The sequence below is a fragment of the Rattus norvegicus genome, chromosome 2 (genome assembly GCF_036323735.1).
Source record: "Rattus norvegicus strain BN/NHsdMcwi chromosome 2, GRCr8, whole genome shotgun sequence".
Classification (NCBI taxonomy): domain Eukaryota; kingdom Metazoa; phylum Chordata; class Mammalia; order Rodentia; family Muridae; genus Rattus; species Rattus norvegicus.
This window is the reverse complement of record NC_086020.1, coordinates 132,978,389-132,999,616: the sequence shown is the minus strand read 5'-3', so window position 1 is coordinate 132,999,616 and position 21,228 is coordinate 132,978,389. Positions and strand designations below refer to the sequence as shown.

At 34.5% G+C, this 21,228-nt stretch overlaps 2 protein-coding genes across 8 annotated transcripts in view; one reads left to right on the top strand and one right to left on the bottom strand.

The window, feature by feature from the left end:
• Nucleotides 1-21,228, bottom strand: part of Tgap1l12 (GTPase activating protein testicular GAP1 like 12) — a 697,215-nt gene that overhangs the window by 582,188 nt on the left and 93,799 nt on the right. The window lies entirely within an intron of this gene.
• The window catches only part of Tgap1l11 (GTPase activating protein testicular GAP1 like 11), a 61,011-nt gene that overhangs the window by 27,352 nt on the left and 12,431 nt on the right, over nucleotides 1-21,228 (top strand). For all 4 annotated transcript variants that reach the window (NM_001401967.1, XM_039103637.2, XM_039103638.2 and 1 more), the window contains 8 exons: nucleotides 724-833; nucleotides 2,453-2,639; nucleotides 5,904-6,138; nucleotides 11,541-11,683; nucleotides 12,932-13,090; nucleotides 15,486-15,595; nucleotides 16,722-16,908; nucleotides 19,745-19,982. In NM_001401967.1, the coding sequence (NP_001388896.1) occupies nucleotides 724-833; nucleotides 2,453-2,639; nucleotides 5,904-6,138; nucleotides 11,541-11,683; nucleotides 12,932-13,090; nucleotides 15,486-15,595; nucleotides 16,722-16,908; nucleotides 19,745-19,982 (1,369 nt within the window). The remainder of the gene's footprint in view (nucleotides 1-723; nucleotides 834-2,452; nucleotides 2,640-5,903; nucleotides 6,139-11,540; nucleotides 11,684-12,931; nucleotides 13,091-15,485; nucleotides 15,596-16,721; nucleotides 16,909-19,744; nucleotides 19,983-21,228) is intronic.

The following is a 21,228-nucleotide window of genomic DNA, read 5'->3' as shown; positions in this document are numbered from 1 at the left end:
TTCTTCCTACATTTCTTTCACACAAGTCCATGATTGATCCATAAGATTCATAGATTGGCAGTGGCTCTTTACATCCTATTTCAGTGAAGCATCTTGATGGACCTTTTCAGAGGGCAGTTAAGATAGGCCCCTGACTCGTTGTTCCACAAAGGAGTTGACTTTCTTCAAGGCAGACAACTTTGGGCTTTGAAGTAGAGTTTACATCTATGATTGTAAGTAGTGGTATGATGAGAACCAGGAGAGCCAAATTGAACATAGAGTATGCTTATTTCATTGCTACAGCAACTAGGAGGCAGAATTTTTATTCTAGTGTTCGGTAAGAAAACACAAGATCTTTCATATAGGTTCCATGTTTGAGCCAAGTTTCTGGCCAGATGACAGTTTGCGAAAATTTTATGGAAGTCCAGTCACAACCACTGTTTCTAAGCCATCCTAATACTGTAACACTAATATATTTCCTCATGGTTTGGTGATTCTTAGCCGCCACACCATTTTGATGATCTTTTTATAATTAAAATTTTTCTAATGATATGAAGTATATTGAAAAATGGATATAATATCTAATATGGAGTATATATAATATGTGAACCCCCAAAAGGATTATGACACACAAGTTAAGAATCACTGGACCTAACTTTTAGTCTTAAACAAAAATGTTTATCAAGTACTTTCAACAATATACATTGACCATTACCTTTTTTGGTTTTATTTTCATTAAAAAAGGACTTTATTAGAAGCATTGATGGAAGCTTGCTGACATCTGATTTATATGAAAAATGGCTTAGCGTCCTAGATGAAGAAACTGTGATTGAAAAGCTTATTGCCATCCAAAGGTAATGATAGAGTAAGCATGTGGGGAACTGCACCAATGTAGAAGCAGTGCTTTTGTAAGGTACATAGGCTTGTGAATACAGGATTATTAGCTGGAATGACCTCCCAGGCCAAGAGGATACCTTAGCTCAGATTTGTATTGCCACTTTATCAACATGTTCCTTTCACAAACTAGAGGGTTGAACCATGTCTGTTATCCCTCCCAGAGTCCTCCTTATTTATAACTGTCATGGTTTAGAAGTCAGCCTATGTAACACATTGTGTGCAGGTCAACTTAGACTATTGGTTTAGTTCCTGTATAGACAAATTAATAGAACTATGTGTCCATAATGCCTGTCAGTTATTTGTATCTTAGTATTATTACCACGATTTTGTGAATATTTCACATGTTAAATATATATCATTGATAAGAACATGAAGCTATTATTGAATTCTTCTTTCTCAACTATAACTACCTAGGGAAGTCTAAGTCAGGTATAGCTTTGACTTCTTTGAATCATTTTCTTGTCTGTTTCTCCATAGAATGATATGGTTTGTAACAGGAGCTTTGAGCTCCACTTGCTAACCAGTTACACTGCATCTCTGCCTTGTCTGTTGCAGAAGCTTTCATAACTGCATTGTGTGGTGTCACTAGTGTTATTTCTTCTCCTTATTTTCTAGAGTCTCACACGAGTGTTACAGGGATTCATAATACATTAGATATTAAGTGTGTCTCCATGGTGGCTGGAAAGATGGTTTGGCATTTAGTGACACTGGATGTTTTCATACACAGAATACACATGATTTGCAAATATCTTCATTCACTCTATCTTTTTTTCTCATTTTTTTCTTTTTTTATCTTTTTTATTTTATTAACTTGACTATTTCTTATTCACATTTCGAGTGTTATTCCCTTTCCTGGTTTCCGGACCAACATCCCCCTGCCCCTCCAATTATTTATGGGTGTTCCCCTTCCCATCCTCCCCCCATTACTGCCCTCCCCCAACAATCATGTTCACTGGGGGTTCAGTCTTAGCAGGACCATGGGCTTCCCCTTCCACTGGTGATCTTACTAGGATATCCATTGCTACCTATGAGGTCAGAGTCCAGGGTCAGTCCATGTCTAATGTTTGTGTAGTGGCTTAGTCCCTGGAAGCTCTGGTTGCTTGGCATTGTTGTTCATATGAGGTCTTGAGTCCCTTCAAGCTCTTCCACTCCTTTCTCTGATTCCTTCAACGGGGGTCTCATTCTCAGTTCAGTGGTTTGCTGCTGGCATTCGCCTTTGTATTTGCTGTATTCTGGCTATGTCTCTCAGGAGAGATCTACATCCAGTTCCTGTTGGCCTGCATTTCTACCACTGATCCTAACACCTCCTCTTTTTTTTCTGTAGGTAGTAGTCATACATCTAGTACACAGATATCCAAACTTAGTTTTAAAATATTTTCCAATGATTTCATACAGAAAAATGATTTCAGAAAATATTTAAATCTAATACTGTAGCTATATATTCTTTTTTCTTTTGAATTCTGATTATACTATGAGTTGGTCTACAAAATATCTAACTTCTTTTGTCTATAGTTAGTTTTGTAACTAACATGACATTTTAGATGATCTAACATAAAATTCTTTTTTCTATGTTTAGCCTTTTACTAAAGATTCCAACAGAAAACCTTATACTAGTAAACCATCTCATTTCTGTATTAGCAATAATAAAAGATTCATCCATGAATAATTTAGACAGTGACAAATTAGCTCTCCGCATAGCTCCTTATCTGCTAAGGGATGAGACTACAAGGAACTCACCGTTTTTGCAGGATATCTCAAGAAAGGTAAGAGGATCTGATTTTTGCCTTTGGAAACAAAATACTCATTGTGAAGCAAGATTTAGGAACACTTTGAAAAGTCATTTCTGTAAAAGGAAAACCTAGGACTGCATCTTCTAGACTGGAGTGGAATATGTATTGATCTATATCAGGAAGATTTGGGAAGGGAGATGTAGTTCAAAGTAAGTGGATAATTTCATTCTTTCTTTGTTCTTTCTTTCCTTTGAGATATTGATTGTTGACAATACTAGGTTTCTCGTATAATGGTAGTCAAAGAAGACTATAGAGAAGTTTAAAAAAATCTGATTGCCTAGGTTTTGATTGCTTTTTTCCAGTGTAGCACTATTTCTGGAATATATAATTGTGTTTAATATTAGTGAGACTATTATATTATTAAATATTCATATTAAGTGAATTGATGGTCATATGAAAGCACATTTTATATAAATATATTTATACATTTAAGTGTACATATATATTTGTGTACATATATATGTATATATATACATATATATATATGAAGCATTGATGTATATGTTGTATATGTTTCAATATTTTAGAACTATCCTATTTTAGGACCATTTTTGTGTTTCTCAGGTTTAATGTAGTTAGTAATTTTATTGTAAACTCATATAAAGTAATATTTTTCACTACTTTTTTACTCTATATTTTGATTGCATTCCCTTCCTCCAAGTCCCATCTTCACAACACTTTCCTTCCTTCATTCTTTTTTCTCTCAGTAGGATACAACTTTTATGGACACCAACTCATTCTCATACTTCAATTCAGAATGGGAATAAGTGCATCTCCTCCCTCTAAAGCCAAGCATGGCAGCCCAGCTATAAGAAGAAAATCCATGCTAAAAAACAGAGTCAGAGCCAGTGCCCACACCAACAGTTAGGCAACCTACGTGAGGTCTAGCTGTACATCTGCTACATATGTGTAGGGACCTAGATCCTGCAACTGGAGTTTATGAAGGGGTGATTCTGCAGATTCAATCCTGAAGGATCACAATTATTAAAGGAAACAACAAGATACCAGGATATAAAAGGAGAGGCATGTCTGGGAAGTTCCAGTATTGGGGATATAGAAAAACCCAGAGGGCTTGAACCAGACCAGTGACTTATTTCAATGTACATTTCAAGTAAAGCTGTTTGAACAAAAGCTTATGGGCCAATACCTCCCATACTACATTTTTAAAAATGCTTTTTATTTTTAGTTTGATATTTATTTTTAACTTAAATGTTATTTAATTTTTAATTTTGGAAATTACATATGGAGTACAGAGTATGGAGGACTTTAGCAAAGGATATAATGAAGGACTGAAAAATGAAATGAGAGTTACTTGAAAGCACATTGAGAAATTTACAGCGAATCAATAAAGGATATATACTTTGAATAGGGTAAAAGACCATATAGGTAAAAAAATGAAAGAAAGCAAGGTATATTTTAACTAGTAGTTTCCAGGGATTAGGTCAACAGGAAGGAAGACATAGTGATGTTCCATAAGACAGAGGAGGATATTCTAAGGGACAGCTTGAATAGGCTTCTCATCCAGGGCTCTACTTGGCTTGTACTAAAATCATACATTTTTAAGTTACTTTCTATTACCAAGCTACTGGAAACCTAAAATGCAAGCCTGTATCAAATTGCATGTTAGCTCCAAGTGAAGCAATAAATACATTTTTCACTCTTAATAGCTATCAATGATTCTTCCTTTATTGGTAATTCTTTTCGAATATATTCCTTTGCATGGTCTAGTATGAAAACAATGAAGTAAAACTATTCAGTCCAATCTGCATATAAAATAAGGCAACTGTTCCTAAGAATCATTTCTTTCCTATCCTGTGCAGGACAGCTCAAACATAAACTTAGGTGCCTGTTGGGAAGAAACATGTGATGAGTAGAATTGACTTAACCTAAGCCATCATCTCAGAAGAAAAATAACTCATCAGTGTTACTCAATTTAAGACGTGTCATAATTTTCTATTATTGCCGTGATGAAACACTGATGAAAACAAAGTATGCAAGACAAGTTACATTCTGGGATAGACTTGCAGTTACCAGTTAACTGCCCAAAATGAAGCAGGGTAGGAACCTGGAGGCAAGAACTGAAGTAGAAGCTGAGAAGGAGTTCTGCCTACTGCCTTGTACATCACATCTTTATTTTTCTGGCTAATAGCTCAAGGGTGGCACCATCCTGGATATCTGGGCCCCATGAAATCCAAGGTTAATCAGGACAATATAATTTAAACTTCTTTACACAATAAGTCAATCAGATGGAGGCATTTTCTCAATTCAGAGTCTCTCTTCTCCTCAACTTCTTCTCTCAGTCTCCCTTGTATTGCCTTGATAAAATACCAGGAGCTAAAACACCAATTAAAAGTGCACATGGAGGAACCCATGACTCCAGCTGGATATGTAGCAGAAGATTGTCTTGTTGGGCATCCCTGGGAGGGGAGCCCCTTAGTCCTGTGGAGTCTTGAAGACCCATGTTACGGAAAAGCTTGGGTGTTGAGGCAGGAGTGGGTGGGTGAGTGAGGGAGCACAGTCATGGAGGCAGGGGGAGGAGATACAGAGTTTGAGGAGGGGAAAATAGGAAGGAGTCTAATGCATGAAATGTAATGAATTAAATAAACAATAAAAAATAAAGCAACATGACCAAAGAAACTTATTGAAGTAAGTGTATATTTGGGACTTAGAAATACAGAGGGAGTATAGTCCTCTACTGGCATTACAGAGGAGCATGGCTGCAGAAAGGAAGGACAACAAAATGGGAAGTAAGTCCTGATAGCTCTCTTCTTCAGAAGCAAATGTGTAGCAGGAAAAGTACTTTGGAAATAGCCGCCTGTAATTTGTGATTTGTGAAAGTGGCATACTTTCACCAGGAGGGACAAGGACTTAGACCAACAGAAATTTTGTCACAAAGAGGATATTGCCATGCCTGGAAGTAGAATAACACCCCATACAAAACATCACAAAACCACCCCCCCAAAAGTCAAAAAACATCAGTCATTAATTTGATTCATTCACAGTTTTTGTCAGCATATCATTTCTGAAAGTTCTTCTATTCCTTGCAGTCTATATGATATTTTAACAATTTTGATAAATTTAAAAACCTTAAAGTTGTCATTTCAGACACTATATTTCATGGGTTCCTATCTCTTTGTGGCAACTGTTATTATTCTCATATTTATGGATTTTAATTTAAATTTCTATTTTGTAACCTATGTGAAATGAATCTCTTGTTTTTGCCTTGTCGTATTACAGACATCTCTTATAAAAATCATGATTGACAACTATCTGTTAATATTTGGAAGTAATAAAACATATTTTAAACAAATTGACAAAAGAGTGGATGGACTAAAAGCCTCTACAGATTCTATAAAGTCTGCTGACAAATCACCTATTATAAAAGAAGCCATAGGTGGACACAATGAGAAATCCTGGAATGATGAAAAATTAAATATTTCATATGCTGCTCTGAAAAAGGAAGATTCTACAGGTATGAAAAACTTTATTTAGTAATAAAATGTATGGTAGGATGATATCATTCCATGTTTTCATAAATTTGTAAATATCAGAGTAGCATTGAGAAATAAAAATATTAGAATATGTGTAAAGCTTTTAAACAAGACTTTAATTAAATTATACTTAAATATGTGCTTCTATAAACATACAAATATGTACATATACATAAATGTTCATATATATATAAACATATATTTATATACATCTCGATACAAAAAGGAATGTTTGACAAACTATTTAGAGGATCCAACGATATTTTCTGCTTATTTCCCCCTTTTTCTTCCCATGGTCCTTCAGTAACAGAGGAGTTTTTGCATATGAAATTTTATTTTTAATACGATCATTTAGAAATAATGATTAGACTTAAAAGTCCATTTAACATTCTGCAACATTAAACCCTGCACCAATGTCAAGATACTTTGTTATCCTAGTAAAAAAAACTACTAATATTTGTTTAATTTCCTATGAGAGACAACCTTGCCAAGTGCTTAGCATTAGTATAAATATTAAATTGGATAGGATCTGCTACAAGACCTATGTGAAGAATGATAAAGAGGTTAAAACTCTCCTGATTAACAGGTATTAGCTATTATATTGAAATACATTGTTAACTCAGCCAATTCTTTGCACAATGTTAAGAAAATATACAAAGACCCAAATTCCATGGGAAGAGAGCTGAACACCCAGAAGTGCAGACATCCCGAGACCTCAGGACAGACTGCCACTTCTGCAGACCTCTGCCCACATCCCTGGTCCAAGAGGAAACTGCACAGTGCCTCTGGACACAGGAATATAGGAACAATTCGTTGCCAGTACCTGCGGTTTTCTTCTGTGTCCACGACTGTTCTGAATTAACCAAACATTCTAATCGGGGAGGGGGAGTAGATGGGGTGCTCATGGACAGGAAACCGGGAAAGGTAATACCATTTGAATTGTAAGTAAAGAAATATATCTAATAAAATAAATAAATACATTAATTAAAAAAGAAAATATACTGAAATATTATTCTAATCTGAGTTGAGGTGAATCTATCATCTAAGAATGTTTGTCTAACTATGAAATTATATGTTTCATTTAGCATGACGAAACAGAATAACTGCCCCACATAAGTGGTAGAGCATGACTTGAGAATATCTAAAGTCGGGCTGGAGAGATGGCTCAGCCGTTAAAGGCTAGGCTCACAACCAAAAATATAAGAATATCTAAAGTCATTCGATTTTAATATTCCCTTCTTACTCCCACTTTATCATAGCTGAGGAAATTATTACAAGTTATTACTTCAGTTTTATATTTCACAGTATTAGTTACAGTTTTCAATCATTATACGTATTTTATGCTGTATATACACATTGTTTGCTACTATAAAAAATGTTATTAAAGTGGGTCCTGCTTCCACTCCAATGTGCCTTGCTCATGGTTCTCCATAGTCTTTGGAAATTGGCATTTTTCAGTCTCTACCTCTACAGCCAAGTTACAGTACTAGTTTTCCCACCTCAGTTCCTAAATTATAGCCAGAAGCTAATGACATTGAATAGTCCCTCAGAGTTTTGCCTCGATTCCCATACAGTACAAAGTTCTCAATAAAATTTCATTAACAATCAAAATTAAGCATCATGCATATTAAAATCAGAGGTGGGTCATGGTTTTTAGACTATACAAAATTACTTGAAATGATAGTCCAGTGTCTAAAGCTATTAAGATGCTGGCTTTGTGACATGAATTTAGGTCATCAAAACTTACTTTAAGAAACAAACAGAACTAGGTATTGATGTATAAGCATCTCTAGACCAAAGCTTCTATCTGAAAGCAGATGGCAGTTGGAGACAGTAATGAACAGAAGCTTTTTGGACATATATTCCTTACATATTGTTCAGTAATGATAAAAACAGACCTTGTGGCAGAGAGAGAGAGAGAGAGAGAGAGAGAGAGAGAGAGAGAGAGAGGAAGAGAGAGCGCGCAATACTGGATGCTCTCCTCTAAAGTAAATAAGTTTAAAGCTCTAAATATACTGCGAATGATGTGATCTGCACGTGTTTTAAACACACACACACACACACACACACACACAAACCCACAAAGCTGCATGTATTACATGCACTCAGAAATGCACAGAAGTATACAGCATACTTGTTTTATCTCTCTTCATATCCTGAGATCTTAACATGAAATAGTCTTTGTTCATGGTTTGTCTATCTCAAAAGTGTCCCTAATGCAAATTTGACATATGAAAATATTAGAGAAAACCTTAGATTAAAGTAAATGGTAATTTCCACAATTACTGTTTCTTGTTCCCTCTGAACTACTGTAGGTATAAATCCAAAAGTTTTTATTATTATTTTAAAATTTTATTTCAACTTGAATTATAGTACTGTAGTCTGACTTTTCTTATTTCATTTCATCACATTCACTACACTCTCAAACTCATGTCAATATCTTTTTACGTGTGTATTTATATATTTTTATCTGTGAAAGTATGAATACTACTTGAATCCATTTTCTTGTTTCTTAATATGGCTTCCAAGAAGTAGAGTGTGTATTAGACAATCTATATCCAGATCATTGCTGTTAAATTTAATATTCTGTCAGTCATCATTAGCTGCCTATATGAAATTTGACCTATGAAATGTGACATATGAAATTTGACCATAGCTTTAATATCTGCATTGTTATTGCTATCATTGTGGTTTTGCCATTATTTTTGTGAGAGGCAACATCAAAACAGACTTTCCAGTATGCTGGCTCTTACAGTCTTTGTAACGCCTCTCCCACAATGTTCCCTGAGCCATATAGAATTTAGTGATAAAGTACATATATTCACTGATGCTACCTTTTCGACAGTGCACTTATCTCTTCACTGTATCCAGGTTTGTTTTCTAGAATGTTACTATTTTATGTACAAAGAGGCTTCTCTGATGAAGAACAGAGGCTCCACTTATTTGTGGATATAAGACTAATATTTAGAATGCCGTAAGGAACTTGGCTGATATAGTAAATTAATGTAATAAATTTTAAGATTTATGGCTAGTCTAGCTCCATAAATCTGGTAAGATTTCTAGCACCACCCATGATTTCAATCCTGCTGAGATAAATTCTTCCAATTGTTAAAATATTTGATATGACTTTCCACAAAATATGGATGCTTTAGGTAGCACTTGGATTCCTGTCAAGGTGGGAGCTTGAGAGCCTGTTGCCAAAATTCTTTGAGATGTCTCAGCAGTCAACTGATTGTAGCTGGATATGTCTTAGAAGATTTTAGATTTAAGTCAAGTTTCAAAGGTAAATAAAATAGTAGGCAGGTTGAGATGTTAGGGAAGTAATGATACTTGTACCTATCTATAACCTCAATAAAGTATGACAATAACCAATATAGAAAGATATAGGTATAGGTGGAATACTTGAAACTAACAGGTCAGTTGTAAACAACTGTTCTTTGATTAGACTTAAATGTATTTTCATTACCACATAATTGAACATAGTTCTGTGTATTTCATTTGTTTTCTCAGACAAAAACTTATTATTTATACATCTTCATAGTATTACATTTTATGCCTTGGTATTTCTCTTTAGAATTTTCTGTACAGGTCCTTTGACTTGTCCAAGTCACACAATTTCACTCTTCTCTGACAAGATAAATTCATATTCCTAGTATAATATAAAATAAATGAAATATAAATATACAATACCTTCATTTTTGGCTACGTATTTTTCTTCTTTCTACATCTGAAATTAGCCATTATTGACTATAGTGTGAAATGTTAAAAGTTGAAATTTCAAGTAAAAAGAAAAAGCTTTCTATACCACGTTAAGAACATTTAATAGTGACTGCCTTAATTATGCAATGTTGATGATCATTCTATCAACTAGAACTTCCTTACAGTTTTTGCTGTCCATCATCTAGATACTTATGAACTATTTTGGGACTAATGGCTTCCTGTGCTCATATTTGGTCATGCTCAATGGACTCATTTGTAATATAGTGGGAAAATATTAAAATTGAATGAGGAGGAGGGGGCACACATTAGAAATGCAGAAGACAAAGTATCTCCTTTTGAAGATTATATGATAGTAAACATAAGTGAGTCTAAATATTCCATATGAATTCTCTTATTTCTTGTAAACTATTTCAGAAACTGTCAACATACAAAATTATCACACAAAGTGAGTACTCTTTCTTTATAAAAGACACAAATTTGCTGAAAGTGAAATTAATGGAATGCCATCATACACAGTAAATTTCAAAAGTATTATGTTACTTGGGGGAAACTCTAACCATTAAGTAACAGACTTTTATGATTTGAAAAAAAAGCAAAAAAGAAAAAAAATGAAAGAAGAAAAAAGAAGCAACTCAAAAAAACACTACAAAAATATTACGAATTGAAGTGATATCAAAATGGAAATATTTCCCCATGCTCATGAATCAGTAAGATTTATATAGTAAAAACTAGACTGTCCTATAACACCATCCCTTTAAAGACTGGTAAAATTGTAACACTCTTTATTAGGAGTAAAAATGTTATAGAACTGATATTTTTTTTTACTCACTTTCTTCCCAGTCTTCTGTTATGTTCCTTCACCACACCCACAAAGCCTCATCACATGACTTTGAAAACATTAAATGAAAAAGGACAACACCAATGAACATGAAAAACTAAATGGGACCTCAAACCTATACAAAGAAATATAGGGAAATTTTTCCTGAACAAGTGTATGCAATTTTATCTAAAACAAGTGTAATTTTTGGGTGCAGGAGAAAAATAGAACCTGTTTTCTTTTCCAAACTGATAGTCTGTATATTATTGTTTGGAGACGGTTAATGCTTAGAGTTTTTAATTAGCAGTATTTATGGGTCTTTGTTATTTTGTTGTTGCCATATATTTACCCCTTGTTTGATGAATGACTACACAGTTTTATCATTTCTGTCCTCTTGGGTGTATACCTTATCTTCACTCTGCTATTTCCCATTTGTAGACCAAGATCACTGAAGAGAAATGAATTACTGATATTTAAACTATGTAATGTTTTTCCTCTTTTGTTGTTATGAATGATACATTTGCTCAGTAATAAAGTGTAGGCTAGTATCTGTATTCTGTGACAACATGTTGAACATTGATCCAGTCCACCTAAATGTTAGAATATCCATTGAAATTCAGGTGTTAGTCTAATGCGGTCAGCTTTATGTGTGAAATAGCATTTTTCCTTCATAGTTTTTATTTTTCTCCTTTTTGTTAGTCTTTGATTATTATGTGACTACCTGATGTTGTCTATGCTTCTAGTACGTTAACAGGTATCTCTTTCTGATTTGGAGGCTATACAATGAAAACGGTGTGCTAGGACTCAGTGAGTTCAGTTACAACAATGATTTCCCTTCTTTCTTAGATTCAGAGAAACAACAAGGCAGTAGTGTATGTGCCAGCCCACCAGGACCTTCCATAAATCCACCACAAACGACAAAGAAATGCTTGTTTGGCAAAGCTCTTAGAAGTATTTTTGAAGACGAAAAGGTGTCTGGTCTAATATTTGTGAGTATCATTTTGGGTTTCTACATCAAACAAAAACATTGTTCTGAGAAAGTTATTCAATCAAACTGTTGAAGGCTTAGATAACTTATCCATGAGTGTAAGATCATGTTAAAATTGAAAGAAGTTTCACTGTATTTTGAATCATGTACTTGTAAGAAAAAAGGAAATAGTCTTCCCATGTTTTGCACAGATTGTATCAAAGATCCACAACCTTCAGCTTGTGGGAGGAAATGGGTTTATGGAAGTGTCCCACTGCTTGCCCAAATGTAACGTCTTCCAGCTTCTTTAAGACTCCATATTTCTCTGGAGTCTCGCATAATATAGCCTCTGAGATTACTCAATCTTTTAAATTAAAAATATCTATAGATTTTTACTTTACATTATCAGCGAATTAGATATACACACTGTACTTGATATGTATTAACATCTTTGGACCTAGTGGACTATATTTAAATGCCACCTAATATGGCTTAATATATTTTCAATGAGGTATTATTCTTCTTTGGAAACATATCTTTACTTTCCAGCATCTATTTTAGCACTATAGCTGTACTAGTAATTTATGATGTTTGTGATCAAATTTATCTGATAAGAAACATGAACATTACTGTCTATTTCTTAGGTACCCTAGAGCACAATTTTCTAGTAAGCATAATTGTAATCATATAATTAATTGAAAATGAAGTAAATCTTGAATGGTATTCATTTTTATAGAATAAAATTATAGAAGAACGATTAAAGTATGCTTAGGTTAGTGTATGTGACAGTATCTTTAGACATAGTTGAAAATAAGAACTGACAAAAAGGAAATGAAAGTCTCAGAAATGTACTGAAGAAAAGCTTTGTTAAAAACACAAGTTAGGATTCATAATAGAGGTCAGGACAGACAGGAAGTAAAATATTTGTTTGATCTCTGTAATGGAAATATCCCAAGATTGACTTCGAATGGCAAACCTGAGAAAGTTATCTTAGAGGGAAACAAAGAGTAATTGAGGAACATTCACAAAAATGTTTTGTGGAACAGACGTCCAAAAAAAAAAAACAACCATGATTTTTCAAATTGTGGAAACAAAGGATTAGGGAAGAAAAGATAGTTGGAAGCTAAAACAGAAAAACGTACAATGTCCTCTTCATTCCTCTCTGTTATAGCTCTCCAACGATCCTTTGCTCAGGTTTACAATACAAGACATATTTGTGCTTCAGATGTGTTGATCTCTAATAATGCAAGTTTATCCTTATCCTACACAGGATATGTTGTCCATAATTGCCGAAAAAGGGCAAGACTCAGATGACATCTTCAAGATTATACCTGAAAATTCACACTGGTCCTTGAGGAATAAGATTGACAGTGAACAATACATAAATTGGAATCAAGAAAGTGTAATAATTATAGCATCCGTTTTAATGGTAAGGAAGGTTTGCCATCAACAGCATTAAGCATCCCTCTAGGATGCCTATGTGCTTTCTGTCCTTGACACTACATGATGATGACTGGTTCCTGGAATTATGGACACATGACATCTTGATAAGAGTCCTGGTTGGTAAAAGTCTGACAAACGCAATGATTCAGCACAAAGACACTGGTGAACAGCTTCTCTTGGAGGTTAACTTCCTTATAGGTCAGAAGGGATTTAGTGTGGCATTGCAAAAGTTCCCACTGATTTCAACACTGACCATTCCTTTTGAAGTAATAGCTGAACAAGTAATAATAGCGGTAAAAGTGTGTTCTACAAAATACATGTCAAGTAATACCAAAAATATCCTAACATAATAACAGTTAAAAATAACTAGTCAATCACTGATGCACAAAAGGATATAGAATTTGGATATTACTCCGTGTCCAGTAGATACATGAAGTTGTTTTCCTTCTCAATCAAAAATAAACCTGCACTTTCACTTTTGCCAGATACTGCGATTCTGATTCCATGTCAAATAGTCAAGAGTTAGCCTAACCTACTTTTAACTTGTCTACCAGTCTTAACTTGCCAGTGAGTTGCAGTGACTATAGAGCCATTAACATTATTTTATTATTGTTTGGGCAATGATCTGAGTTTGCCTCTCAGAAGATAGTGGAGCTATGGACCATACATCAAGAGAAAAGATAATGCTCTAGGATTAACTATGCTTAATAACATTAGGCAAAGGTACCTAATGATCCCTCCTTTGCCCTGAACTTGCCAAGTGTGTCTAGTTCTCATTGCCAGAAACCTGGGACCACATCATGGGGAGAAAGTTAGGATCAGTGACTGAAGGTTGCAATGTGTATTCAAAGCAATTTACAGGTACAAGAATACCTGGAATTCTTCCATTTTCATTATTTTCTTAGTACAACACAAACCTCATTGTGCTATATCATGAACAAAGTAACTTTCCGTTCTTCAAACGATCTAAAGTCTCCAACTTAATTCAAATAGTTGAATATTTCCAAATTTTAAGAAAAAGATATGAAACTGGGACCTTCTCACATGGAAAACAAATAAGAAACTTGACCACTAGCAGAGGTGTGTGTGTATTTTACAGCTTTACTCTGTGAGAGCTAAAAGTACAGACTCACCAACTATACAATCAGGATGAGGTAACTTCTGATGCTTCCACTGTTTGATAGTTTCCTATTTCCAAGAAGAGGACTTTGGTTTTGTTTTGTTTTGATTTATTAGTTGCTATCATTTTATTATATTTTATACTAATTTATTTGTTCATTGTCTATCTTGTATTCTGCCCCGCACCACTTCTCCCCCGCAGAGTTTCTATCTTTCTCCAAGCAGGTTGGGGCCCCTGTGTTATCTTCCCTTTCTGGTACATCAACTCTCTTCAGGGTTAGCACAACTTCTCTCCCTGAGGCCAGTTGGGGAAGGGTTTTCACAGTCAACAGCTTATGGATATCCTCTTTTCAACATGTTGGGGGAATCCACATAGAGACTAAGCTTTACATTTGCTATAAATTTGCCATACTTCATGCTGTAACTCGTGTAGGGTTTTTGGTTGGTAGTTTAGGCTTTGATAGCTCCCAGGGTTCCTGGTTACTTGATTTTGTAGCTCTTCGTACTGAGTTCCTATCTCTGTCATAGCATGCAATCCTTCCTGCATTCCTTTCACACAAGTCCATGATTGATCCATGAGATTCAAATATTGGATGTGGCTCTTCCCATCCTACTGCTGTCAGCTGCTGGGTGGAGCTTCTCAGAGGGCAGGTATGATAGGCTCCTGATCGGAAGTTCCACATAGGAGCAGGACCTATTCAAGGCAGACAGACCTTTGGAATGGGGAAGTGTAGTGTAGATCTATGATTGCAGGTAGTGGTGTTGACGATAAGCCAGGAAAGCAAAAATGAACATAGACTAGGTTTATTCTATTACTTCAGCAATTAGGACTCTAATTTTTGATTCTAGTCTTAGGTAAGAAAACACAAAATGCTGCATATAGGTTCCATGTTTGAACCAAGATTCGGCCCAGATGACAGATTGGGAAACTTTTATGGAAGTCCAGTCACAACCAATGATTCTAAGCCATCCTAATACTGTAACACTAATATATTTCCTCATGGTTTGGTGATTCTTAGCTGCCACACCATTTTGATGCTCGTTTTATAATTAAAATTTTTCTAATGATATGAAATATATTGAAAAATGGATATAATATCTAATATGGAGTATTTATAATATGTGAACCCCCAAATGGATTATGACACACAAGTTGAGGATCACTGGACCTAACTGCTAGTCTTAAACAAAAATGTTTATCAAGTACTTTCAACAATCTACATTGACCATTACTTTTTTTGGTTTTATTTTCATTAAAAAAGGACTTTATTAGAAGCATTGATGGAAGCTTGCTGACATCTGATTTATATGTAAATTGGCTTAGCGTCCTAGATGAAGGAACTGTGATTGAAAAGCTTATTGCCATCCAAAGGTAATGATAGAGTAAGCGTGTGGGGAACTGCACCAATATAGAAGCAGTGCTTTTGTAAGGTACATAGGCTTGTGAATACAGGATTATTAGCTGGAATGATCTCCCAGGCCAAGAGGATACCTTAGCTCAGATTTGTATTGCCACTTTATCAACATGTTCATTTCACAAACTAGAGGGTTGAACCATGTCTGTAATCCCTCCCAGAGTCGTCCTTGTTTGTAACTGTCATGGTTTAGAAGTCAGCTTATGTAACACATATGAGAAGGTCAATCTAGAGTATTGATTTAATCCCTGTGTAAGGCAAATTAATAGAACTCTGTGTGTAGAATACCTGTAGGCTATTTGTATCCTAGTATTATTACCATAATTTTGTGAATATTTCACATGTTAAATATATGTCATTGATTAGAACATGAAACTATTACTGAATTCTTCTTTCTGAACTATAACTCCCCAGGGAAGTATAGCTATACTTATAGTTCCCAGGGAACTAAAGCTCCCCTAGGTCAGGGATAGCCTTGACTTCTTGGAATCATTTTCCTGTGTGATTCTCCATAGAATGATATAGTTTGTAACAGGAACTTTGAGTTCCACTTGCTAACCAGTTACACTGCATCTCTGCCTTGCCTGTAGCAGAAGCTTTCATAACTGCACTGTGTCTTGTCACTAGTGTTATTTCTTCTCCTTATTTTCTAGAGTGTCACAAGACTGTTACATGGATTCATAATACATTAGATATTAAGTGGGTCTCCATGGTGGCTGGAAAGATGGCTTGGCATTTAGTAACACTGGATGTTTTCATACATAGAATACACATTGTTTGCAACAATCTTCATTCACTCTAATACCAGTGATCCTAACACCTTCCTCTTGTTTCTGTAGGTAGCAGTCATACATCTAGTACACAGATATTCAAACTCAATTTTAAACTATTTTCCAGTGATTTCACACAGAAAAGTGATTTCAGAAAATATTAAAATAATACTCTAGCTATATACTCTTTCTTTTGAATTCTGATTATACTATGAATTGATCTGCAAAATATCTACTTTTTCTTCTGTAGTGTGTTATGTAACTAACATTTCATTTCAGATGGTCTAACATAAAATTCTTTTTCTTTGTTTAGTCTTTTACTAAAGATCCCAACAGAAAACCTTATACTACTAAACCATCTCATTTCTGTATTAGCAATAATAAAAGATTCATCCATGAATAATTTAGACAGTGACAGATTAGCTCTCCGCATAGCTCCTTATCTGCTAAGGGATGAGACTACAAGGAACTCATCGTTTTTGCAGGACATCTCAAGAAAGGTAAGGGGATCTGATTTTTTACCTTTGGAAACAAAATACTCATTGTGAAGCAAGATTTAGGAACACTTTGAAAGGTCATTTCTGTAAAAGGAAAACCTAGGACTGCATTCTTCTAGACTGGAGTGGAATATATATTGATCTATATCAGGAAGATTTGGGAAGGGAGATGTAGTTCAAAGTAAGTGGATAATTTCATTTTCTTTGTTCTTTCATTCTTATTTCTTTCTTTCTTTCTTGTTTCTTTCATTATTTCTTAGATATTGATTGTGGCCAACAATATGTTTCACGTATAATGGTAGTCAAAGAAGACAAGAGTGAAGTTAAAAAAAATCATAATTACCTATGGTTCGATTTTTTTTCAGTCTAGCCCTATTTTTGGAGTATATAATAGTTGTGTTTCATATTGATGAGACAATCATATTATTAAATATTCACATAAAGTGAATTGCTGGTCATATGAAAGAACATTTCATATATATACATTATTTATTTACATATATATATACACATATGCACATACGTGTACACATAAATAAGTATATATATATATATATACACATATATATACGTGTGTGTGAAGAATTGGTGTATGTTATTTTGTATACTTTCCATTATTTTATAACTAACCTATTTTAAGTACAACTTTGTGTTCCTCAGGTTTAATGAAGCTATTTGTTTTATTATAACCCCACATACATTAATATTTTCTACTAATTATTTACTCTATATTCTGATTGCATTCCCTTCCTCTACTTTCCATCCTCACAATGACTTCTTTCCTCCATTCTCCTTTATCTCAGTAGCATATATCTTCCATGCACACCAACTCACTCTCATACATAAACTCACAACATGAATAAGTGCATCTCCTCCCTGTGAAGCCTGACAAAGCAGCCCAGCTACAAGAAAGCAATCCATTGCTAGACAACAGACTCAGTGCCAGTGCCCACACCAATAGTCAGATAACATATCTGAGATCAAGCTTTGCATCAGCTACATGTGTGAAGGGGATCTAGATCCTGCAAATAGAGCTGAAAAAGGGGTGATCCTGCAGATTCAAAGCTGAAGCAGCACAATGATTAAAGAAACAAAAAGATACTACGATATAGAAGGAGAGGAATGTCTGGGGAGTTCCAGTATTGAGGATGTAGAAAAGTCCAGAGGATTTGAAGCAGACCAGTGACTTATTTCAATGTACAGATCAAGTAAAGCTGTTTGGACAAAAGGGTATAATGTATGAAATGGCTATTAATGATTCTTCCTTTATGGACAATTCTTTTCAAATATATTCTTTTGCATGATCAAGTATGAAAACAATGAAGTAAAACTATTCGGTACAATCTGCATATAAAATAAGACAATCATGTGACTGTGATTTTCCGAAGAATCATTTCTTTCCTATCCTGTGCAGCACAGTTCAAACATAAACTTAGGTGCATGTTGGGAAGAAACATATGGCATGTGTAGGGTTGACATAACCTAAGCCATCATCTCAGAAGAAAAGTAACTCATCACTGTTACACAATTTAGAAGGAATATAATTTTCTACTTCTGCTGTGACCAAACACTGATGAAAACAAATTATGCAAGACAGGTTAGACTGTGTGATAGACTTGCAGATACCAGTTAACTACAAGAAATATCAGGGCCCAAAATGAAGCAGTGCAGGAAACTAGAGGCAAGAACTGAAGTAGAAGCTGAGAAGGAGTTCTGCCTCTTGCCTTGTACCTCGTATCTTTATTTTTCTGATTAATAGCTCAGGGGTGGTACCATCCTGGAGATCTGGGCCCTATGAATTCCAAGGTTAATCAGGACAATATATTTTAGACTTCCCTATACAACAGGTCAATCTGATGGAGGAATTTTCTCAATTAAGATTCCCTCTTCTCACCAACTTCTTCTCTCAGTCACCTCTCTATTGCCTCGATAAAATATCAGGAGATAAAACACCAACTGAAGACTGCACATAGGGGAACCCAATGTTCGAGCTGGATATGTAGCAGAAGTTTGCCTTATTGGGCATCCCTGGGAGGGGAGTCCCTTATTCCTTGATGACCCAGGGTACAGAAATGCTTGGGTGTTGATGCAGGAGTGGGTGGACAAGTGAGGGAGCACAGTCATAGAGGGAGGGATAGAGATACAGAGTTTGTGGAGGGGAAAATAGGGGGATAATGTATGAAATGTAATTACATAAAAAAACAATAAAAAGTAAAACATCATGAACAGGGAAACTTATTGAAGTAAGTGTTTATTTGGGACTTAGAAATACAGAGGGATTATAGTTCTTTACTGACATCACAGAGGAGCATGGCTTCAGAAAGGAAGGACAACAAAATGAGAAGTAAGTCCTGGCTCTTAACTTTGGAAGCAAACATGAAGCAGAGACAGTATATTGAAAATAGGCACCTATATTTTGTGACTCCAAATTCTAAGCAGTGGCATACTTTCACAAGGAGGGCCAAGGACTTACACCAGCAGAAATTTGTCACAAAGTTTGTATTGCCATGCCTGGAACTAGAATGGCATCCCATTCAAACCATCACAACAAAACCACCACCCCAAATAATTCAACAAACATCAGTAATTAAATTGATTCATTCATAGTTTTTGTCAGCATATCATTTTTGAAATGTTGTTCTCAATTCCTTGCAATATATTTGATATTTTAACACTTTTCATAATCAAGAACTTAGAGTCTATTTCAGACACTTCATTTCATCAGTTCCTATCTGTTTGTGGTAACTGTTATTTTTCTCATATTTTTGGACTTCGCTTTAATTTCTATTTTGTTACCTATGTGAAATGACAATCTTGTTTTTGCCTCATGATATTACAGATGTCTATTATACAAATTATGATTGACAAACATCTGCTAATATTTGGAAATTATCCAACATATTGTAAACACGTTGACAAAAGACCTGATGGATTAAAGACCTCTACATATTCCATAAAGTCTTCTGACAAATCACCTATTAAGGAAGAATTCAAAGTTGGAAACAATTGGAAATCCTGTGATAATGATGAAAATTTCAATATTTCATATGCTGCTCTGAAAAAGAAAGGTCCTACAGGTATGGAAAGATTTATTTTGTCATCAAATGTATGGAAGTATGATATCATTCCCTGTTTTCATAAATTTGTAAATATCAGAGGAGCATTGAGACACACAATAATACACACAATAATATTTTAATATGGGGTTGTGAATTTAGCTCAGTGGTAGAGCGCTTGCCTAGCAAGTGCAAGGCCCTGGGTTCGGTCACCAGCTCAGAAAAAAAAGAAAGAAAAAAATAATAAATATTTTAATATGGGTAAAGCTTCTAAATTGCACCTTCATTAAATTATACTGAAAGATATTCTTCTATAGACATACAAATATATATATATATACATAAATATACATAATATATATAAACTTACATTTACATAAATCATGATACATACAGGAATGTATGACACTCTCTTTATTTAGAGAATCCAACAATATTTTCTGTTTAATTCCCATTTTTCTTTCCATGGTCCTTAAGTCACAGAGGAGTATTTGTATATGAAATTATTATTTTTTATAACGTCATTTAGAAATTCTTATTTGACTTAAAAGCCCATTAAACATTCTGCAATATTAAAGCCCGCACCAATGTAAACCATCCTTATTATACTTGTAAAAAACTACTAATATATGTTTAATATCCTATGAGAGACAATCTTGCCAAGTTCTTAGCATTGGTATAAATATTAAATTGGACAGGAAATGCTACAAAACCTATGTGAAGAATGATAGAGATTAAAACACACCTGATTAAGAGGTAGCAACACTTATATTCAAATACATTGTTAACTCAAGTAATAACAAGTGGTAGGGGATGTGGGCTTATGGACAGGAACTGGGAAAGGGAATACCATTTGTAATATATAAGCAAAAATATATCTAATAATGTAAATAAATTAATTAAAAGAAGAAACTATACCAAAAATATTATTCTTATCTGAGGTGAGGTGAACCTATAATCTGAGAATATTTATCTAACAATGACATTTTGTGTTACATTTAGCATGACAAAACAGAACAACTACCAAATATAAATGATAGAGGATGACTTAAGAATGTCTAACGTCATTCAATTTTAATGTTCCTTTCTTCCTCCCACTTTATCACAGCTGAGGAAATTATTACAAGTTATTAATTCAGTTTTATGTTTCACCATATTAGTTACAAATAGTTTTCAAACATTACACTTATTTTATGCTGTATATTACATTGTTTGCTATTATAAAAATGTTATTAAAATGGGTTACTGCTCACACTCCAATGTGCCT